Source organism: Dromaius novaehollandiae, chromosome 3 (genome assembly GCF_036370855.1).
Source record: "Dromaius novaehollandiae isolate bDroNov1 chromosome 3, bDroNov1.hap1, whole genome shotgun sequence".
Lineage (NCBI taxonomy): Eukaryota > Metazoa > Chordata > Aves > Casuariiformes > Dromaiidae > Dromaius > Dromaius novaehollandiae.
In genome coordinates, this window is record NC_088100.1 from 38,652,690 (window position 1) to 38,677,723 (window position 25,034).

General features: G+C 37.4%; 1 protein-coding gene across 1 annotated transcript in view; it reads right to left on the reverse strand.

Annotated features, from left to right (window-relative positions):
• The window catches only part of ME1 (malic enzyme 1), a 202,918-nt gene that overhangs the window by 63,032 nt on the left and 114,852 nt on the right, over positions 1 to 25,034 (reverse strand). The window contains exon 6 of the mRNA XM_026121035.2: positions 20,297 to 20,400. Within this exon, the coding sequence (XP_025976820.1) occupies positions 20,297 to 20,400 (104 nt within the window). The remainder of the gene's footprint in view (positions 1 to 20,296; positions 20,401 to 25,034) is intronic.

Consider the following 25,034-nt stretch of genomic DNA (forward strand, 5'->3'; position numbering starts at 1 on the left):
AAAGTTATGGTTTATGTGATTTATGTTAATGAAAAGGATAAATTGCAAAAAGCACTTTTCAGAAGCTTTGGGAAAGCTGCCATCTGACCCTCGCCCATTAGTGAAAGCACCACCAGCAAACACTGAGATTGCTTTCAGCAGGGGATTACGTTGCTGTTCAGTATCCCACTTCTGAATTCTGAAGGAAACTCCTATAGAATATAGGAAATTTTCCTCTTACACAGAAGCTCAAGTAATTTTTTTTAACTTGTCTCTGAGCTCTGATAGGCAATGATAAACTGAACTTCATCCAAAAATTAAGATCAGGTGGTGTGCTGAGATTAGCATGTAAACTTCCCACAGTTTGGTAATGCTAGCACAAGAAAGTCTCCCCTCACTCTACTTCTCTCCCCTATACGATTTAAGAAGCTAAAACACCTGGACTAAGCCATGAGCTACTGAAATACATTTTTTCTTGAATTTATTCAGCTTCTCATCCAAATGCCTAAAAGGCATTGACACTGGGGTGGATTTTTGGTCAGGAAATACATAGCCAATAAACTGGTTACCTCCCCCCACTTCCCTAAAGAAGTCCAGGAAAGACGTACAATAACTAGCTGTCTGCAAAGTCTCTTCCCTAGAGATGGGATTAATGAGTTCTTGGAAATGCTTAAAGTCTACTATATAAGAAAAGCATCTAGCAATGATCTGCTAAAACAGTTGTAATGCCATGAGATTCCACTCAATATCTCCAATACTATTATTTTTAACCGAAAAACTAGGGCTACAGCCAATTTTATACTTCTGGAATTACTATTGCTGTATAAATATATATATAAATGTATATATCTTAAAATTTCCACATTTCCAGGCATTCAACCTAGACAGCTAGTGCTTCAAATTTTGACAAAATTCAGCTAATAATCAAGTCCCCACCCATCTCCAAATGTTTAAAGTATGGATGTATGCAAAATAATTTCAGTTTCTCTCTGTTTAAGCTATTAAAACAGGTACAGTTATAAAGACTTTGCAAATTCATAAATACTATATAAAGTTTTGAAACAAGAAATACAGTAGGAAGAGGCTGTCTTTAGAGAATCCTTCACAAGGCTCCTGGAAGGGGAACTTCGGGAGCGTGGACAGTGCTGTGGAAATGGCAATACCATTCAAACCGAGTGAAGAGTTCCCAGCTCACGCACTCAAAACCGGTGCACAGTGGCCAGCAAATATAAACTCCTGCATAACGTAAAGCCTAACAATCACCACACAGAGAAACACTACAAACACCAGCTCTGGAAGTCCATTTGTCATCTTCCAGATGTTGTTTCTTATTCTTCCACAATTGACAAAGGCTATAAGCATCAGGCAAGCTAACATGCCCTAGCCCAGAGCTGGGCTCTTAAATGCACATCTCGGTAGCCAAACATTTCAGAAGTTTGGCTTGAGTTTCTAGCAAAACTTCTGGAGGACTTCTGAAGTAATGCTCACTCATGCCATGACCAGAGCTCCAAAGGCAGCTCCTCCCTGCAAGGAAGAGTGACACCATGGGTTTTACTGTGGTGCTACACAGAGTACTACCTCATTAGCTCTCACCTTTCATCTCTAGTTCAACAAAATCTCTACTGCCTTTTTTGTACTTTAAAGACCTCAATAGTTCAGAGTGTTTTTTAGCTGCTGGAATCTCATATTTTTCCTGAGATTCTTGCAGTGTTTGCTTGATACAAACTTGAATAACATCAACGCAGTAGGTGCTGCTGTAGAGAACTACCCTATCTTTACACTGAGAGACAGGCAACTTGTACTCCTCAAGGTAGAAGCTACACCAGGGCTGTCTGGATCACATCTGCTGTCTGACAAAACTGCATATAATACACCACAACTTTTCAAAATGCAGCACTAGAAACAAATTCACATTTACACTGAGAACAACTCTTCACAGTATTGCATCATACAAACAGAAAAATATGTATTCCAACAAAGGCAAAGCTCATGTAATGTATTTCTATTTGGATCAAGCAATAGCTTGGAAAGAGAAAGAAGCACAGGAGGGCAGAAGTAGGCCTTTACAAAACTTAATGTTTAGCTGGATCCCTTTAAACACATTAACTCTGAATGTCATTACTTGACCAGAGCAAACCCAACTGGGAGAGATCTAGAGACTTGTGAAAAAGGAGGCTGCATCAGAGGCATTAAGACCAGATGGTTGTTAGACAGAACAGGTGAGATCTATCACTGGAAAGGAGTAGCTAAATATAGGAAAAGAGAAAAAAAAACTGACTTTTCCAAATACATTCACATCTATTTACAGCATACTTCACTGATAATGACTATATGCTTTTGACCATAATTTTATGTTAGTGCATCCATGTTCAGGTATTATTATAAATTAGCTACACAACTGCTCCCAAGATTTTCACTTTTTGTTTTTGTTTAGTAGTAGAATATTTGACTAAAATCACTTTTAAACTAAGTATGACAGATTTGGAATGGTACCAGTAAAATTAATAGTAGTGTAGGAGCGGTCCTTGGGATAGCAGGATACGTGGCGAAAGTCCTATGTCAGTATTCACCACACAGTCTTTTTTTGGATATTTTGCAGAGTTTAAATCACAAACAGATGTTTGTGGAAAGAAGCTCTGTCTCCTCTTTCTTACACACACTGTATTAATCACTCTAAAATACGACTATAAAGATAATATCTTGCTGAGTCCTCAGTACTTAGCAAGGCTACTAAATTCTTCATTTACTTCCCTTTAGCACAAAGCCTAAGAGACAAAATTTGAGATGATTCAGTGATCTATAAAAACTGTTTAAATATTTATACTCTAGGGGCTGACAAAGGCATCGATGATGCTCCACTGTGCTGGAGATGAGAAGGCAGAACCTCTGCCTTCAAGGGCTAAGGGTCTAAAGGAATGAACCCATCCTGTGCCCTTCCTGAGATTGCAATATGCAAGCAAATTAGTTTGAGAACAGATTAACACAGTTTAGTTACATTATCACATTCATTTACTTTTAATGGGGATGGTGACAAAAAGGAAGTAGTAAAGAAGCTGAAAAGCAGTAGTTGTTGCTTATCCCCTGTTTAGCCCTCACTAAGTGACTGGGATTTTTTAGGCATTATGGGAGAGGAGAGGCATAAAAAGAATTTGAATAGTGATAAGACAACCGCTGAGTTTCTGTATACTAGAAATGTAAGAAAAGAAGTATACGGATGTTTAATTATAAGGGCAGTACATTGTGTGATCAGTGGTAAGAGCAGATGCCAGCACTACAAAGAAGTTACGAGGTCAGGTAGATAGACAGACTGTAAGCTATGGGACCTGAGGAATACAAGATAAAACATTACACTGACACAAAAGTGGATGTGGTCGGAGTTGTCAGTCTAAATAGCTTTCTAGCAGAAGCAGGACTAGTGGAAGAAATTAAGAGGTAGCTACCTTGCATCTCAGGTTAGGATGTGATCTTAGTGTGTGTTGTCCCCTGCTTGAGACTTAATTTCTGCTGGAAACCTAGGCCCTGGGAAGACCGGGACCTGTGCTGTGCTCCAACAGAGCCAGGCAAGGAAGCGAGGTCGTGGGACACACCGCAAAGCACATCGGTCCAGGCAGCAAGAGCAAGACAGAGAGAGCAGAAGTTAGAAGATCATTAAATGAGGTAATTAAATAACAAAAGCAACATTTCTGGAAATACACAGAATGAACACTCCAGAAGAATATGAAAGAGGGGACAGTCACAATGTAGAAGGAGTAGAGATAACTATGGGTAAGAACAAAAATGTGTAAGAGAACATGTAGAAGTAGTCTTCTGAGAGACGTAGGCAATGAAGGAGGAAGTGCTTATGAAAGTCAATGAAAAAAAAAGGCAGCAGTTTGGTGTCTTCTACAATAAATATGTTTTCCTTGAAGAAGAAGCAAGAGTCAGACTTGACTGTTTCTCTTAGAACGATTCAACAGCTTCAAAGTGACTTCCATAACCCAAAGGAAGTGAAACAGAAGGATTTGACTGATTGTTAATAAAAACTAAAGCTTTAGAGTCCTACTGGATAAAATTTAAGAAAAAAAAAACCCTAAAGTTATATAGTTTATTTGTTATTCATCCTTAGTTTTTAAGTTTTATCTAGAGAACTTGGCACGTATTTAAACATATCTTCCAATTTTGACTATATATTTATCACCTTCCTTAGTTTACATCAGCTCAGTTAAATTATATACCTGAAATCCCTTTAAAACACCTATATAAAAACAATTGTTTCAATGACATAAATACTAAGGCACAGCACATTTCTTAAAGCCCCACCCTCACAAGCTGTATTGCTATGTTTATCAGCCAAAAAAAAGTAATTTAGGTGGGTTTTTCTTTCTTTTTCTATCATAGTGGGATTTCTAATGAAGAAAGAAGGCAAAAATGACAAAAATGGAAGGTAACATTCAATAACTTCCATATATTACAGTATCACAACACTTACTGAAGCTGAAACTAGTTCAGTGGTTTTCTTTGGAGCAAAGACTATGTTCACTGTCAAGGATCTATTTTGTCATATATTCTGTGAAGTGGTTGTTTGACATTGCCTCTGCTCCTTAAGCTAAATCTGCTGCCAACAAGCATCAACTGAAAAAACACTATAGCCCCAGTAACCTTTTCAACTGTTTAAGTGCATATTAACTCCTTGTTCTCAATGATCTGACCTCCTTCCCCCAAACATACAAAGTAGAAACCGCCCGGTTTTACCACCAGCTTATAAAACAGAAATACGTTGCGCAAATACCTGATATCCATGAAATCTCTGTTTCTTACTCCCAAGTTTTCTCTACAACAAGCTTGTATACCAATAACCGCAAGTAAGGAACTCCACTCTTCCGAAACTTTGTAGTAGAATAAAAGCCCAGAGAAGTAGAATGATGGCCTCCACCCTTTTTTGGTGGCAGAACAGGCTTTCCAGCAACACTGAATATTTGCAGAAGACACCCTGAATTTAATGAGGGTATATTGAGATTGACTCTAAAGAATGTATGATTATTTACAAAGTCACTACAACAGGACTATTGTTGAATATAATTTCAGGACAAAGTATGCCAATTTCTTTTTGTGCATTATGCTGGAAAAAAATGTCTCTAGGAAGTCTACATAAAAGCCAAAATAAGGTTTTCTGTGAGCTGGGTAAACTCAAAGTGATTTTAGGCAAACCACTCATTGATATGTTTTAATGTTGCTATTGTTCATGTACAAAATCCAGTGTGTCACCATCATGTTTAAGATATTTTTGAAAATAAAACAAGTAAACAATACCACAACAGAATTTGATATTGATCAAATCTACCTTTTAAAATTTCCTTTATTAAATTTATTAAAGTTTGTGTTCTACTATTAAGGGAAAAAAACATGAACAACTATTTAGTTCTACAAGGACTCTGTGATACTTACTTATTAAACATGAACATCAGATTCAGACCTATCGAACTTGCCCCAAGTCTCTAAATCAAAGGACTTGAGAACCCGCTGTTTCCTGCAACAAAACGTTTGATTTCTATAAACAGCCCCACCTAGATTTCTTTCTTTCTTTTTTTTTTTTAGCATCACCTTTGGTGCAAAGGTGAGTCCTTCTTTAAAAAACATCTACCCCACACTCCCAGTGAATTACCACCACCAGCACCAAAATCATGTACCTCCCCGCTTCTTACCGCCTCCCACCTCAGCTCTCATCCGTGTGCCCCAGACCCACATCAGAGCGTACCTGCCTACACAGCTCGGGCAAGGCGGCATCTCGGACAAAAGCAAAGTGGCGCGCACTCTTTATGTCCGGAGACGGATGCACAGGAGCCGTCCGCTCAGACAGCAGTATCTGCTAATGCAATCAGACAGCACGGCTGAGCCGTGATTAACTCAGGTGGCAAGCCTGTTGCAAATGCACAACAGATTCTGTACACTATTAGCTCTATTTGGATTTTTTTTGAAACGAGTCACTCAAATGTCCTTAGGATGGGGGCCTACAGCATTTGAGGGCTGGTGCTTTTCGTAAGTGAAGACACTTTACAACCGAATCTGACATCAAGATCATATCCAGTATTCTCCATGTATATTATTTCCAAAATGGCCACAGTAGGACAATGAGCATATGCTGGCACTTTAGCAAAGAGCAATGTATGAGCAGCTGGTTCCCATTTTGAGATCCGATTTGGAAAATATACCAACCAGCTGCATTCAGTTCTCTTACCCTGAAAATACTGTTCTTTAAAAATACTTTCCATATATAATTAACAGCTTCTGTAGTTTTCTGGTAAAGAAAATAAAAACCAAATCCCAACGCTGTGTAGTTTGGCTTAAGCAGAAAAATCCTTTTCTTAAACAAATATAGAATCATTAACAAATTTGATAGAGCACTTCTTTGTACTGACATTCTTAAATTAGCTGGTATAAATGTGAAGGATCAATGATCTACTCTAGTTTTTTTCAGTACAAATTCACTAGTATCACTGCAGTCACATGGCTGGAGAACTGAAGTATTACCGAAGTCAAACACATGCTCAGATCATAATCAATTATTCAGAAGAAAGAAAACAATCAAAGCATTTTTAGTAAAAACTCAATACTGTAAAAAGATCTTTAAATGTCTGGACCATTACATCCAGAGAGAAAAATGGACTCCATAGTTTTCAGATGTCTCCACGCCTGACAAATGCAAAGCCTCTTATAAGACAGGCTTTTTACTGTACGTCTACTGAAAAAAGCAAAAAAAAAAAAAAATCCATTAATTTCAAAGTTGCAGAGCCAAAATATATGTAAACAAGTGGACTTAAAAATACTGATAAATTTGAAGATTCTCATATTTTGTTAAAGCACGTGAGATCTGAAATTACTGTGAGAATTCTAGTATATCAGACTGACATCAAAAGTGTTTTCTATCCCTAAGCATGGAACTACAAACCCAGATGACAACTAGAAAAAAATAAGCTGATTAAACATTTTGTAAACTTGTATGCAACTTAAAATTAACACAAGTTAAATTATTGTGGCAGCTAGTGGCTTATTATAAGTGCATTTTTCTTGCATTTTTGTCAATATGCTTTCAGATTTGCAGACTCTTTTTCTGATATTAATTACTGTTAATACAAGATTTCAGCTTATCTAATGCACAGAAATAAGCCTGCTCCCATGCATATGTTTCATAAGAGAAAAGAACTCTTGTGCCTGTTTTCTAGATCAGAGATCTATTGTGAGCAAGAACAATGGCTCAAAATATCCATTATTTGGAGGCCTTTAAAAAAAATGGAAACAAAACAAGTAATTGACTGATAACAGTAAGAAATAATCACAAAGCAACTACACTAAAATGCATTTTATAGTGAAATTTAACTAAGTATTTCTGGAAAGAATATCTTCTTGAAAGAAGCCTTAGTTTTTCTAGTACATACTACTGGTGTAGTTAAGTTTAACTTCATTCTTGCTGAAATCTGCATAGTTCATTTTTTAGCAAATCCTGCCAGCAATCTCTTTCCACTAGCCGTTTAGGCTTGCTACAGACCAGCAAGTAGATGAACGATTAACTTTGATGTTAAAATCCACCAATTCTGAAATAAAGTTAGCCAATTAAGTGATACTTCTCTTGATGTTTCCAAAGTATAATGTTTGAAACAGATAACTGTCTGGTTTTGTACTAAGCTAAATCCCATTTCTACAAGGAGAAATATCAAAGTAATGCTGTGCCGGAGATAAAGCTGTAAAGAATTTCTCTCTGCTGCAGCCAATGCAAGGATAGCAGTAGATATTCTTCTCCCAATTATTCAAACCCTAGCAAAATCCTGAAAGAGTAAAGTGTTAGGGGAAAAAGATCTCTAAATCACTAAACCTTAGTCTATTTTTCAAATATGTGTTGCCTGGATTTTTCTCTTACACTCTCCGAGCTACGTAAAGATGACCTATCTGTTGATTATATCTGGTTCTGGGGATGCAAACAGCAACCCTGTAATACTAGTAATCCAGTTATTGAAATAAACTCACACTAAAATTACAAAAAACTTTATTAAACAAACCCATTAGCTAAACAGATGACATGATATATTCAGGCTTTGTTAGCACTGGCTCCACTGTGGGCGTCAATGAAGTGTCAGCTTACTGCACTTACATATGGTAGTGGGTCTGATGTGTCATATTTCATTTTTCAGCCATTTCCAGGTTAATATTTTTTACAGTACTGTATCAACAGCAGCAATTGTTAATGCAGAAATAAGATGTGCATCTGGTATTTCCAAGAAATGCCAAAAATGTTGCAGATACCAAACATTGTCTCCTCACCTACACTGTAAAAAGACAATGAATCAGTAGAATACCTAAACTGCACTATCTTGTAATTCAAAGCAGCACTCCTGAGCTCCCTTCAATTAAGCAAGCTCTCGGTGTGCCTTACTTCCTTGCAACTGGTATAGAGAGACTGCAGAGTTAGAAAGGAAGAGGTAGTGCTAAGCATTCAAAACAAGTCAAGTGCAAAATCTGCATACATGTGAGAAGGTATTACGGACTCCCCGTTTGGCCAAGACAGTCTTGCTGGCAGAGCCTGTGGTAGTTAACCTGTTATTTTGCCAGGTGCAAGCAATAAGCGACCACTTCAGAATAACTAACAACCATGTATATTTCTGCTCTCTGTATATTTTCTAAACAAAAGAGAAACTGGATAATATCCCAGATTTTATGAAAATTAGGTTATTTGCAGAATTATGCATCTCAATTTACCATTTTTCAGAATTTGTTCTGAATCATGATCAAATGAACAGATGATGCCAGTCATCTCTAGTAACTTCCCTCCATCATCCTCATACATTTGTTCCAAGTAATCTGTCAGGTCCATGAATTATTAAATTTTTAGCTTAGTCCAGGCATGTAATATAATAGAGTGATTTATTAATAACAGAAAATAAAAAATCAGTTTTATTGCTAAATCAACCATTGGCAAAATGAGTTATTATCATCCAGATGATGCACTATGGTTATGTCAGTGATGTTTATTAATGGTATATTATCTGCAGGCAACTGAGAACCTGCAGATTTCCAGTTGCAGACATAAAAAAAAGGGAATTAGTTTTATGAAACACGCAATAATTACATCACTCCAGACAACAAATTACGCTTGGCTGTTCCACCCTACCAAATTCGTGGGGAAGACAGATGCTCTGAATCTGGTTAAATCATGCACCCTCCTGAGTAGTGGATCAGTTGTGCTTAACCAAAAAGCAGCAGGCCCCACCACTGCCCAGGTCTGTAACTATGGCTCCGCTATACCTTTGCTATCCTCTATATTGCACACATCCCTTTTTCTTAGGCATTTTGTATTCTGTGGTTTGCATTTTATCTGATAAATGCTGTTTCCTTTAAAAGGAGAACCGACTTAGATAATGACATCAATATTTTGCCTTATAGAAACTGCACTGCCTGAAACATTTTTCTATCCTGAAGCACAATGGAAAAAAAAACCAAATCTGCAATCTCAGGAGTTTGGTCAGGGTTGCAACACCGAAATTTCTTTCTTATCTCTGTGATTCTTATTGTGTGACAGTAACAAGCAGATTTAATTCTAAAAGTCGTATATGAGCAAGAGAGCAGGAATTTAAGACTACTAACTCTATCTGCCATTTATTAGGAACCGTGGATAGAAGTAGCTGTCGTTCAGGTGGGATACTTTGAATAACACAGGGCAGTGCCTCTGTCTGGCCAAGTTAAAGGAACACAGAAGCAGCTCTGTGGTATCTACTGCTATCAGTCAGACTGACAGTGAATGACAGTTCTTCTGAGAGTTGACATTTGGACAGAAATAATCCTTAACTTTTAATGGAAGAAAGACAGAGATGGCATAAGAGAAACAGATATCGCATTTCATTCTGATGTGAATTTCAGCCAAAATGTGATATTTTACTTTACTGTGGTTTCCAAAGGGAAAAAGAATAAAGCAAGCACTTTTCACAGCCTGGAAAACTACTATACTTCTGTAGCAACATTATAAACCTTGCAAAAATACTATACTCACACAAATAATTCAAATAAATCAACATTCACTCCATTTACAATACAGTTGCACCAGTTAACTTCTGTTGAGCATCCTCCCCACCATCTGTTGGAGCTATAAAAGAGGAAATAAAGTAACCAAGATTACCCAGACCTTTTCCATTTTAAAAGTCTGTTCTTAAAATAGTTCAAGGAAGAAAAGCCTGAGAACAGTGTGTCCTTCACTTGTTGGGTTTTGACTGACTGAAGCAAACCTAGGAGACAGTTGAGCATTATTACAGATACAGGCAATTCTGAGCTCAAAGTCAGTTTTGGCAAAAGAGAAGTAATAAAAATAATAACGATATTCCCCCACTCTGTATTGTCCCACAAAAACAGAACAATACCCTTCTCCCTTAGTACCATGTTTGAGTATGTCATTATTTTTCATTTTCTTTGAGGGTTGAAGGAGGTTTTCCTTTTTTCAAGACTCCTCTGTTGATCTTCACTAAGAACTTCTCCAAGGTCTCACATTACAGACAATAATAGGACTCTTTCTGCAAATAAACTTGATGTGATTAGAGTCAGTCTATTCTGCTATGATTTAGCTTCACTGACAGATTTACTTTTCTGTACGCCATTTACTGTGTCTGAAAAGTTTATATAAAAGCATGTATTTATACCATTTCCAGCAATCAGACATAATTTAACTTGGCCTGCAGCGCTGATTTTTGTTTTTCCTAGATATAACAAGTTTTCAAATGAATCACCAAATGCCTAGGCAGAAGTCTTTAAATCTGTCAAAAGTTACCAATCACAAAATCCCCCACAAGATTCTCTCTCAGATGCACAGTTGCCAGTGTAAGTTGAAGGCTGCTGCTTGTGCTCTGCCCATCCCGCAGAGCGAGGAAAGAGAGGTTCGAGGAAAAGCCTAGTAAAAGATGATGTCATGAAAGAACGAATAACATACATGCAAATAAGACTGGGCTAAGGTTTATATTTCCTATCTTTTCTGGGGTAGATTTTACAAATGGAATGGTGTTCATTGGCATAGTTCTAATAAAACTTTAGCTTTTTTAAAGGCAAAAAAATGAATCTAACACTTGAATGAATTTGCAACTGCAAATCTCCCCAACCTCCCACTGCCGAGGGCTGGAAGTGTGGGCATGTGGCAGGGCAGGGCAGGCTCGCACTGTTTCAGCAACTTACTGGACTATCTGACAGCAGAGAATCTCATTACAAGAGATCCAGAAAGATCTTCTAATTGCATTATAGACGCAGATTCACTCTCCACACATAGTGAAAACCTTGTGCAATGAGGCTTTCATTCCCATTTTTGCCATGGGGTGACCCTTAAAACAAAATGGCTACTAAGGCCTTTTCCATCTCAAAGCAGGCAGCGCATCCCACCTCCCAATTTTATCTGACACATTCCCAGCAGTATCCACTGCTGCTGCTGTTTTGACTGTCACCTAAACCCAGACGCTGGAATATTTATTTGTATTTATTTATTACTGCTCTGGCACGCTGTCAACATTTTTTGAGAGTCTGTAAGAGAAAGGAAACAATGAATCAGAATGGTTTATATCTCTGCAAAAGCTGAGTGTGGTTTCACATGACAAAGTGAAGCTTTCCCCCCCCACACTTCCCCTGCCAAGGACATTGATGGAGCAGGACTCCGAGCTTCTGCACAGAGTATTAGTACGTAGAGAAACGGCGAATGCTTCTCCTGTGACAAAAGAGACTGTCTTATTTTTAGCAGACATGTTGCTATTGACTATGTGTATAATGGAGCCAACCAAAGTCTTAATGAAGCTGAGCTCCATCATGCTAAGCTGTAAAACTGACAGGCCCAGACATGGAATAGAAACAAAGCTACAGGAGAGGATGGACAGAAAACCCCTACTGCAAGTAAGATATATATATTTTCTCAGTTAGCTGGGGCAGCAATCAGTCAAGCAACACCTGGTGTCTGTTTTCAGGCTACAGTTAATCAACGCACAACTGAGTTTCAAGAAAAATTTGAAGGTAGGCAATCTAGTATCATGAGTCAAATGTTTTCACAATTTTAAGTCTAGAAAAAAGAAGAGGCACAAAAGTTTATAGTTGAATTTGGCATTCGAGAAAGCAGGACACAAACAGGTAAAACAGTGCAAGGACTGAAATGAGTTTTTAAAAGAAGGAAGCAGAATTATGATTTCCCGCAGTAGAAGGTCAGAGTGGGCTGCTTGTCCGGGAGTGCCAGACAACCACCATGCAGCAACTCGATCTGGAAAATTTTACCATCAAATGAATTTGCAGAAAAGGGAAGAAAAGAAAGAGGGTACAGACACCAAGATCATAAAAAGAAAGGTGGTTTGTCTATGTTTTTCTTTCTGTGATGTTTATAGTATATCCACACTGGGGGTGAATTAATTAACCTGCTCACCTTTACCTGATGGGATATATGGATGGTCTAGAAGCAGACCCTGACTATCTGATCCTTTTTCCCCCATTTCACAGTTCCCAAGATTTGGCAATAGAATGAGCAGCAAATGTGCACAAAGCCATCTCATCTCAAAAAATGTAGTACAGCAAACTTACTTCTCCTTTTCCCTATATAAACAGACATGGATGACTCCAAGTAGTGTATCCCACCAAGCATCACTGCCTGGGGAAGGGTTCAAGCATCCTTAGCAGACTTCCTAGAGGTGGCATCATCTGGTGAAAATTTAAATGTTGCAAATGGCAATGGTTACAGATCATCATGGTTAATCATAAAAACTGAAAACTTTCCTCAGGCCACCCACTGAAGCCACTTGAACTAGGATAAAATGAACCCTGATTATAAAACTGTTTGACTTCTCTTCTGTAAGACCCTCCACTATCCAAAGCAATAGTCCCTGTTTCAAAACAGCAAAGTTTTTGAGTTTGGGGTCTTTTTTCATAAGCAAACAACCTAAGGACCCTCCTGAATAGCTGTACCTTGTCAGTATACAAGCAAAGTCCACCAAGGATTCTGGGTGCGCAAGCATGTCTGAGCCCTGGAGCCAGGTAGCTCCAGGAGGAACACAATGACATCAGTGACTGGAAAGGAAACTTCTCCGATGGTACTGTAGGAAGGAACTGAGCGTAGGTTCAAAGAGGAATTGTAACTGCAGTGAAGGCAGTATCCAGGGTTCTGCCTAAGGACCCAACTTTCTCCTATCCTGTTATCCACAGTGGTCTTCACTAGGAAGGTAATCTTCACTGAAAGGTGAAAAGAACAGATAGCCACAGGCTTGAAAAAATTGGCTCAAAGATCTAAGGACAAACCTTAAGTCCCACCGAGGGACAAAATCTCTGAAAGGAAAGATCTCCACCGAGTTTGCCATATGAGGGAGTCGGTGCAGCAACATTTTTCTGCACTCTCCCTGACAGCCCTTGCATATCACTTCTAACTGAAACAGTATGGGAAAACATAGGCATAATATGTGTCTTGGTCTCGCACCACCATAGTGCAAAAGAGGACAGAGGCACCAATGTTCTTGTATTCAGTCTCTGGCTGAACTTCTCGTCAGAACTATTGAGGGGTCCAACCATCTCCTTAATGATGCGCAGCTATAATCACCTTTCATGTGGATTTCTTGCCAGTATGTCTTCTTGCCAAAAGTAAGGGGTGTTTCAAATTAATTTATTCATGAATCGAATTACATTCTAATCTAATGAACTAAATGAAAACATTATTAAAATATTGATGTATTTTTATTTTGTTGATAGATAAATCTTAAAGTTGTTTTCAAGGTTACATAAAACTTACCTACCATAAGTTATTGTTTTAAAGTAACACATGATGTGAAATGACACCATCTGTGAATAATGTAATCAGGCAAATGAGGAGTAATGACTACCTCATGGTTAATCCAGTACAGAACATACTGAATTACAATTGTCAGCAGCTTGGTTTACAGCTCACAAACATAAGGAAAGCTCAGCAAAAAGAATGGGGAAGGGTTTATTTAAAATATGATTACAAAATGGAACATAAATGCTAGACGATACTACTTTTCAAGGGTCCACAACTATTGTTTGCATCTTGAAGTGAAACTGAAAATTATCACTATCACACACACAAAAAGGTAATGATTTCGGTGATACAGGGTTGCTTTTGTGCATCAAAAATACACAGGTTTTAGCTTATAACAGAATAATAATTCTGCCCAACCACTTGAAGTTGGAGGGGTGGGAAAGGAAATAATCTATCAGAACTACAACAGATTACTTTGCATTTTCTTAAAGTTTCCTGTCGACAGACCAGAGGTACAAATTAGTTTCATCCCTCCAACTCAGTTGTGGCCATTCCTCTCTGCAGTGCACGACGGCTTCCAGTGTGGATGGTCTGCAGTGGAAAGCCAGCTGTGGGGATGCCGTTCTTCTCTACTCTGACCTTTTTTGGAGGAATTCAAGGCAGGGATATCTTTACCGGATTTGTGAAACGGAAATCTCCCTCAAAATATGGAAAAATTTTCCAGACTCTTTAAATTACTTTCTGCATCAGACAAAGAAAGCTAAGTCTCATTTATTAAAAAGATGCTTTTGTCCTCTCCCCTCATCTCTTGATTAAATCTACATTCTACCTATTTTTCTCACAGCTGTTTCCATAGCTCCTTCACTGTTTTATCTGAATACCTCTCAGCCATTGATACATTCTCCTTTGCATCATCCCAGGGAAGTAAGGAAGAAACAGAAACTGGAACAAAAAGATTAACCATTATTTCCTATGGTTATACAGGAAATCTCAGTGGATCAACCCCAGCCACCAAAGACTTGTTTAGCAATCCCTCCTCTCAGAGTTTCCTCTGTAAACATAGCTATTTCAGAACAACTTGTCATCTGGAAAAATTTACTTCTTCCTATGAAATGGTTTATGATCCATTTCTTCATAGGGCAGAATGTAACATTTCTGAGCAAGCTTTTCAGTTTTATTTAAGTTCTTTAATTATGAAGATATTGGCCCATTTTTTTCTCATGCTGTAAAACATTCCTTCCATCTAGAAGATTTCTGTTGTCCTAAATGATTCCCTTTTACCATACCAACACAAAAGCAAGAAACACCTGGCAATGTCCAGAGAAATTATAGTACATGCCCACAGAGAGGGCAGCTGCTGGCACAAGTAATAAATTCATAAACAGAAAAATACATACAAAGATAAGTAAATAAAAGCTGTTCACTGGATTTATGCCAACAAAAATCCAGATACTTTCCATATGCTTCTGCCTTCCCACATCTGGGAAAAATCACATTGTACATGTTTCAGTCTGTAACAATAGCACATTGGATACTGTATCAAAATCTCTCAGGAATGGACATTTTCAGTTTTTTTTTAAACACTCGCTCTTTCATAAATAATTTGCTTCTGTAAGAAGAGCTTTTTGGGGCGTGAATGACAGGGCAGGCTGAGAAGTAGAAAGCATTGCAGTTGATGAAACTATACCTTCATATGACATGCTATTTTAAAAAGCATTTTTTATTCTGTGCATCACAGCATTTACTCTACCAAGGTGACATTTGAGCATGATACATTATAAATGATGCTGCATCAGCTTATAAAGATCTAAATATAAGATTAAACCTCTGAAGTTTAGTTAGAAGTCTTGCGTACTTCCTTTCTTGAAGTTTTACCATCTTCCCTTTTAATACAAAACAAAACAAAACCCAAAACAAGGATGAATATTCTTCTACTTCAACATGTAATTCACTCTGAAGAGAATTTAATACTATTCTGTTGATCACTACTTTCTTAAATCAGTTTATCAAACTACCTACAAATTGCAAAGGTACCCTACATTCAATGCATTATGAACATACAACTCAGGTGTAGAGGGAATCACTGCACTATGGAGCAACAAAAACAAAGCAGAGGACTGAAGAAAGAAGCTGTTCTAGGAAGGAATCCTGAATTCAATCTAAATAATGAAAAATTTGATTTATGATGCATAACGTAAATAAAAAGGTAAGGATATCGTTTTGCTGGAAGCACGATTTTTCTTTATTTCTCGGCTCTCGTTTACTGACCCAATTTAAAGCTCTTCCCTTATGGGCTACTTGCTATATTTTTCAGCAAACTCTTCACAAAGGAGAAAAAAATAAAGCCTCCTTACTTAATATTAAAATAATAGCTTAAATGCTAATTAAATACTTTAAAAAACGAATTTACATATATTTATATGATTTGCATATACTAATTTCTAATGTACATATGTCCAATGCTAAACAAAGCTCAAAAAACAATGAGCTTTTCAAGAGTTTCAATCTAAAATGCAAATATCAGTCCTACTAATCCACATACTACATGCCTCAAATCCTTCAATTTACACGACATTTTTACTGCAGCAGTTTCAACCATTTCTAGTCTTCTGACTAACAGAACTACTCTTTTTGCGATTCCTGTTTGATCTAACAGAGAAGATCAATATTCAGTTGTCTGTGTAAAAGAAAAAAAGGCAGAGTATTACAGTTTCTCAAAGATGAAAAGAATTCTCCCACAAGATTTTAAGATTCTTCATGTGCCAAAATAGTAAAGTGCCAAAGGCCTTAATTAACATATTCAACAGATTCAAAATCTTCCCATAGCTTTTGAAGCTTTTGCCTATTGTTCTAATACCAGTATTATTCCTTTACCAAGTAGCAGAGTTAAGAGTCTTTCAGGATGGTTTTTCACTGAAAATAAGTTTGTCTCTCAGACTGTACTACAAGTCTAATTTGTGTTATTTACTCATATACCAATATGATACTGTAAATGCAATGAAATACCTCTCTCAGCCTGATTCCTACAGATGCATTCAAAATCTCTTTAATCTGAGGTCAAGTTAGAACATAAATGATGCTGCTGCTTGAATAGCTTCTTCTACCAGAATCTCGCATTGCAATAAAAATTAGCAGTAGCACAAGCAGTTCTTCTAGCCTTAGAAGCTTATTCATTAATTTAAGCAAAATTTTAAAGACATCTAATAGTATTGCCTAGTTATCAGCCTTAACAACATTTTACCTGTCACTGAAAGCTAATCTTGCTTGTAGAAACCAGCTGTACCCCGTTGACATACCCAGGAGCACCACATTTTCAAGAGTGCAACAAGCTGCAGTAAATACTTGGAACTTCAGTACTTTCTGTCACTGTTTTAAACTATTAGAGTGGAAAAAAAGTTGTTCAGCTGGATTGAACTGATCTGCTGGAAATTCTAGTTATGGATGGAAGCTGCAAGGATGTGTAAAGCCGGGATTCTTCTGCCTTCCACAGCTAGAGCTGCTGGCAGATACAGCCACTGCCAGAGCAAAAGGAGACAGCTCTAAGCTGTACTGGTCTGGCCTGACCTGAAAGCCCTCAGTACCTCCTATTTTGTGAACTTCAGTTTATCATAGTGAATTGGGTCACACGTACTATTCACATATATTGGCCACTTCCTACACATTCTGTGGCTCTTCAATTTGCTAAAAAAGAACAACATACTCCAAGTTTAATTGATTTTCAAAATAGTTCTACCTATGTATTTCAGTATGAAATACAGCATAAAATACAATATATAGACACTGGGTAGTTTAAAAAAATACAAACATATTTCTTAGCTGAGGGGCCACTATAATTACATCTGACTATACACATCAGTCCTGTATCATACTTCTAGCCAAGTAGCTATATGACTGCATAGCTATATTGCTTTGATTATTTTTCCACATCACGTCTACTATTTATCAGAGCAACAAAAGCAAGATGAAGCAAGATGAAGATGAACTACTTACTACTAGCCTTGCTCTTATTCTTATCTAGTTGTTAAATTAAAAGAGCACCTTTTAATCAACTCCAAGTACAGAAGCTACTATAAAATTGCTATTGTACACAGGCTGCCTTATCAATACCTTTTTTTTTTTTCTAGTGGTATAACTTATTGACGGTCAAAAAATAAGGAAAATGGAATATATCATTCTTCATCCAAAAACTCCTGGAATTGGACAAGCCTGGAAACTGGAGATTATTTCACAAGTCTACATTTTCAAATTTACAGTCAATCAAAGTGATACGCACGTCTAGGAAGATTCCTCGGAAGCTAATGAAAAGCATGTATGAAGTGCACTGTGTTATATGGCTGGCTGCACCTCCCTGCTCTCAGGCAATGCTGCTAAAACCTGCTTCTCACTTTTATTAGCATTTGGTTTCTTTAGAGAAGTACAAGGGAGAAAAACATATAAAACAGAGATTTACCATAGTTCTCCAAACTGCAGTCTTTTCTCTTGAAAATACTTGTTAATACCTGAAAGCTTGTCTTTAAATTTGCTTATTAAAAAATACACAACAGCCTTGTGCTTTGTGATGTTCGTGGTTATGTATGTCTTGGAAATGATTGAAAATAAATCACTTTAGATAAATAAACCATGGATCTCAAAACACTACATGGATTTCCCCAGGACCTTCTCCCATTCTCTGAATTGATCAGGCAATGTAAAATAGGAAAGCCTCTTCTGGAGTACACTGGCAATAACTAACAATAAGTAGAGCTAACCTAAAATGCAATACAGAGAACATGTATCTAAGAAGAGCAGTGAAGCAAACAGTCCTCTGAAACCGCCAGAGAAGGGTAAGAAATGTGAAAGGAGGAAACAGAAACTTTCAAAAGGTAAAGATGACTAGCATTTAACCAAAGTATACAATTACCTGGAATCACCGCAATGGCTGGCAAGAGAAAACAACACACAATCAAGCAAATCATGACCTGCATCTTCAACAGTCAGGCCCACCCCACCAGACTCGGCTGGATGGGCCCAGTCTGCCTGTGGCAAGCTGAATATAAATTTGAATTTAGGAAGATAAGAAATTACTGAACAAACGGTCTTGATTTACTCCTAGGTACATCATTTTTCCCTACATCTTATCACAGAGTATCATAAATAATATAGCTGTCACACTACAACAAAAACTATTCACAAGTCAGCCATACAAAGTCTGAATTGTCAGTGCTCCACTTCAAACACAAAATAAATGACACCACTGCAGACCATGACAATTTAACTGAGAACAAAGTGATCTTTCAGAAGGTCAAGCAAACACTAATTGCTAAAAATTGTTCAAAATTATAGAGTTTTACAGATGTTTAAGAAAAAAGGGCAAGTCAAACAGATCTTCAAACATTAGTGAAATAAACTTCTGCTTGACACGGATGGTTTTCCTCAGTATAAAGAACCACATGGTTTATTTTAAAGAACGGGTGAATGAGGGAATATATTAAGTTAGTAATTCTAAAAACTTGGTCCACAGAGCAATTTTGAATGCTCCATACCTTCTAGTGGGAAGATGAGCACTTATCAACTTTATCTGAAAGAGAATACTAAAACGAGTAACACACACATTACAGGACAGAGCCAAACCAGCAACTTTCACTGGAAGATTAAAAACAAGGGAGTGTCAGCCATCCAGGGGTGATGGGGAAGTATAGTAACATGTGGAGGAATCTGTGCTTCAGGCAGGTATATTAACACCACCTCCTTGCCCAGCTTTCTTCTGCACAGGAACCAGGGCAGGAGGAAGGAGGCTTGTGCACATTCAGGTAAAGTCTCAACAGGGAAGCAAACAAATGAACACTGAACTATGACTGCAGATAGGCAGCAGAAACAGTCTCTGCCAAGTATGATAAGCGCTTTCAGACTGCTGACATCTCACACATGGAGTCACGGAGATAGAGAAAACCACGCAGGCACTCGGGTAAGAATATATGCATTCCTGTCACACTCACGAAGAAGCAGATATTTGTGATCATGTGGAGTGGAGCAGGGTGAAAATTTCACATTCTCCCCATAGTAAATCTGCACCTGAGTCAGACACTAAAGCAATTACAGAGCAAGAGATCCCAAATACTTCTGAATCTATTCGGTCACTATGTAAGATTTGAGGGAGAAAAAGCCACAGAATCCCAGTTTGAGACACACATGAGGATCTTCCAGAAGCATGGTTCATTCTGGTGCATATAAACAGACACATATGAAAATACTGTGTGTGGCAAATGACAGTTTAAAACAGAACTGAAGGCGTAGAGAATTTCTAGGCAAATACCTAATAATCCAAGTCTTGAAAAAATAGTTTGAATAACTAGTTCACCCATCTCAGGATGAGTTTTATCGCAAACTTGTAGTGAATTCATAAAATTGCAATATCCAGGGCAAGTAGTTGAGACAGTTGATAACTTACAAAGTACGGTGCTCAAAATAAAAAAACTTAGAAATCTGACAGCTCTGATCTCATCAGTCTCTCTTCCTTTCATAAGCTATTGAAATTTCTTTCTCCCAAGATGGAAGTTCACAGTGGAATTCACCAATGAATAGCACAAATGTATCACATACCTTGAAGTCACAGCTTCCATGAATTCATCAAGAAGATCATCATAGGCTTGACCTCTGACTCTCTTGTGTCTCAGCCCAATATACAAAGGATCTTTCAGCAGTGCCTGTTAAGAAAAAGGTTTGAACTGTTACATGAACAAGTTACACTAGTACATTCTAAGCTAAAAAGAAGAGGGATAAAGTGTTTGAGGATTAACCTAAGCATATGAAGGTACATATCCATTTATCCACGTCTATATAAAGACTGAAGAGATGCAACAAAGAGATTAAAGAAACACCCTTTTGTATTAAGGGAAAGGGATACCCTTGTATCAAAGGAAATGTATTGTTCCCAAGTGAAGAAATAAAACCTAGGAAGTCAGGTTTCAAAAGTATCTTTTAAAGCTTTACTTAGTGCTTTTCTCTTTTTCCTTTACATCCTGATGGTGCTCTGACACTTAAGAAAACCTATTTTCTTCACTTTTATCCTCATGTTTCATAAATCTCTTCGAAAGAGAAATCTTTCATTTTTTCTTCCTTCAAATTTATGATGCAGACCTTCCTCTAAGTCCACACAAACAACAGATCTGTATTTATTCCATGTCTTCACTACTGGAAAAATCTGGTTTTGGTCTGTTTTTTTTTCCAAAATATAGCTTATAAACTTAATAAATGTGTTCAAAGTGTTTTGGAAATTTTTTTGACAATTCACTACAGCTATAACAATTCTCTAGCTCTGGCTCTCCCAGGAATCCTCAAATAAAAACACTCTTTGGGATTATCTTTTATAAGATAGGCCTCTCAAAATGAGTAAGATCATTTCTCTCTTGTATCTAATGTACAGTTCTTCCATACATGTCCAAACAGTTTGGAGAATCAGTCAGGAATGTGACTAAACATTTTTCATCTGAAAACAACAATTTGGGGAGCCAATATCACTGCAAAAATTTGTACACCAGTATCAATTAGGAAAATGTCATAAATATAAATGTAAATGTAAATGTCATAAATGTCATAAATACAGATGACCTCTCCTTCCAGAAGAGAGTCTTCTATCTGGAAGATGAGGGAACAAAGGTGGAGATCTTGCTCAGCCTCATTCAAGCTAGGAATCTGAAATCCACTCTCTGTATTTCAGAAAAGTCCCTAAACATTCTTTACAGGTTTTCTATGTTGTAGAACTGAAAAATCCTTCAGGTCACAAGCCACAGCTGAAGAATGAATTGAATCAGCAAGAAACTTGAAGTTTTGCGGGTATTTTGTATCCCCTGAGAGCATTCTAATACAGGCTACTGTGCTGTAGACGTTTGTTTCTTCCTTACTCTTCTCCTTTCAATAAAAAGTGAAAGATGCCAGATTAGAATGTTAAAAAATCCAACACAAAAATTTAGCATGATTAGAAACTGATTTTTCTCAAATTATTGCTAAATACATCACCATTTCAAAACAAAATATTTCTAATATTTTATAGACATTCAGAAGATATTCACTGTTGGTTCAACTGTTTGAACTGGAGAAGATACAAAGTTTAAAATTAAAATTAATTTGTTAAAAATGATGCAGTCATTACATTGTAGTTATTTTGTCCCTTCCTTTCCCCAATTGTGTATAGCACTCATGTTTGAGGACCATATTCTTTGGCTGACAGTTTACTTCTATAGTCACCTTATAGTAGGTATTCCAGCAGCAAAATCAGAATCATAGAATCAGAATCAGAATTATTCCAGACACTACAGAAAAAACTGGCAAGAGCTGTGTTACGGTCATGTTGTCTTTTGTATGCTCTTCTTTTTTTTACAGCCATTTCTAATTCTGTAGGGAAGAACTATCTCTAGAGTAATATTTTATTTCCATTTTGAGTTTGCCTAGTTATTTAAAATAAACTCAGGAAAATTGGAAAATTTTACTTCTCTGGGAAATAAATTTACATGAATTGCAAATTAGCTGCTCAGTGGTGTGAAATCTGAAGTTTGGAAGCCCCGTGGGAGCTGCATGGTGCTTCCCACCAGGCTGAACAAGCAAGGCTGGAAAGCCGAGCTGCCAGGGACGAGAGCCGCCCTGCCGCGCATCTTTGGCAGGACAAGCACTGGGGAATGCAGAAACAGTGAGGAAAATCTCACTGCCAGCAGCTTTCCTTTTTGTTAATCTTATGTTACTCTGCATCCCATGCAAGCATACCACACACTCAACAGTCCAATTCTGCACCAAGTAATTTATCCCCTCTCCAGGTCCCATAACTCTTCTTCCCTTGTCTCTAACAGGCAAATTGACTTGACATTTTAACAGACTTCAGCAGGATTTTTCTTAAACAATCAATCTGTGTTCTCATTTTGTAAAATAATGCCAAAAATGAAAAAAACCAAAACCTTTTGGTCCTTCTATTTCTTAAATTATTAGGCCATGTTTCGAAAATGCTTCAAAGCCAGACTAAGCCATGTTGATTCCATCAAAAAGCCAGCTTCAGTTGGGCTATAATTCTGTGAAAATTCAAGAGAAATACGTGTTCATATTAATACTATAATAAAAGTGCTAAATAAGCTATAGGATTGCCTTCAAACATAGGCTCTTTTACTTCTTTTGCCACTTTTACATCACTGCTTAATAGTTGTGACCATTTTAAATCTGTAGCCAATTCTACACTTTGGAACTTGAAATCAGTTGTCCTTATAAGACCAATGCACAAATTTATTCACATATTTTCTACAGAGAAACTTAATGTGGACTACTTAAACCACAGTTAACTCAATCTTTCTGGGGTTTGTTTAAGCTTCCAGCCTGGGAAGTCTCAGCAGCATGGACAATTAAGTCAGGAATACATCTCTGATGAAAAGCTTGGCCAGCCACACCAAGGGTTTGAAATTCCTTTACAGCTCAGTGCATTCTACTTCACAAACATTACAGTTCGACAAGAAATAACCCAGAAGTGCCTTTATAGTCCTGTTTGGAACAACTTATGAAGAAACTCAGGGTGGAGACAAAAGAATTAAACATTCAACAAGTGAAAAGAACAGTGGTCATTTCTAAACTGTGAGGGGCAAACCATTGTGGAACTTCTCTTTTTCGAAAAGGCACTGGAGAATGAATAAGCTGCTTAAACGCATTATCCTGTTATTCAGGTCAACACCATGCAAACTAGATCCATGGTTGTTTTTTTTTCTTTTTTAGAGTGTTCACACATCTTAAGAGATTAACATTTACTATTGACTGTCTCATGGTTTTCAGAACAATTACTGAAAAGAAAGTTCTATACTACAATCAAGTATGTCAAGCTGACATGATGACTGGGTACTTTTCCTCAATGACTTGGGTTTCTTTTGTTCCCTAGCTTGTTGTCAAAGCTTAAATTTTGTTTTGTTCTTTTGGAAATGGAATATCCTTCAAAATATAACACTGGTTTTTTTTGTTGTGTTTGCTATGCATATTAAATGATACTGAAAAAGTTGATGCACGTTCAATTTTACACACACTTGTTCAAACATTAAAAAAAAGTTATGAATTATATTTGGGCTTAGCAATGCAGCACATTCAAGCTTTAACGGAGAAAAAAAAGGTTTACAAGAATAAAGGGCTTGATTGAGGTTCTGGTACTGGAAAGATCATATAGATCTACTCAGCATTAGCTGTGTAAAATAACAAACAGTTCTCTGAAGCACCACCTGAATGTATTAAAACTGTAATGACCTTTGGGGTTTTAAGAAAAAAAGCAAGTAGTTTAGACTGTCTTGCTATTGCACACTTTTATCAGCAAGCCACAGAAGTTCAAGCAAGTCTTGAGCTGTGCACCTGGCTCTAATTTATCTGCAAAAGCAGTGAGAAACAGAAAATTGCATGCTTATATGCTTCATCAATAGAGACCAAACATACTGAAATGTCATCTATTCTCAAATTTGGCACCAAGGAGTTTTGTCGGAACAGATACATATTTTAGTGAAGCTTCATGGAAAATTGGAGGTGAAGGACCAAGAACTGCATGACACTGAGCCTTTCCACTCACGAGGATGTCAGCAGAGAGCACCCAGGACCTCCTAACGCAACCTGCAAAAGGCTTGGTGTATGGTCATGCTGCAGAGCAGCAACTCCCCCCGTGCCATTAAAAGCTTCAAAGACCTCCAGTTCTGCAACGCAAAATGATTTGCATTCAGAGCCACAGCTATAAAACTCAAGGAAAACTGCATTTGGATGGTACATCAGAAGCCTTGGGACAACGAGGTGCCACATCCCAGGAATGAAAAACATTCCAGAGTATGATTGGTCTAACAGGCCAAACAGGCATCAAGAAAAACAGGGGAACTACTGCTGTCTTTACAATATTAGCATTTTCTTATGTTAATAGCAGCGCAAATGCTTTCTGTAAATCCCATCTCATCTAAGTTTGCACAGACGGGGAAGGGCTGGTCAGCAAAGTGGAATTTCTGTTCTCCAGAGAAAGACATTTCAACTTATGGGGGATTCCAGAAGACTGAAATTTTACTGTATATGAAACTTTTCCCAATAAAACAGTTACTCAGTCAAAAACACAATCTAAACTTTGGTCTTAACTTCAGCTTCTATCAAAATTAATCAATCTCCATTCATTTATATTTCTGGTTTGCAAACATTAACATGCTGAATCACGATTTTCTGTCCTGCAAGAACTGCTTACAGCTGCAAAGTGTTTTTTATGGCACTAGCAAAAATGAGTGAGATTTCAATTCATATTAGACTAGGAAGCCTTTTTTCTTTGACTTCAAACTTAATTTGAAGTTTGAAATACAAGACA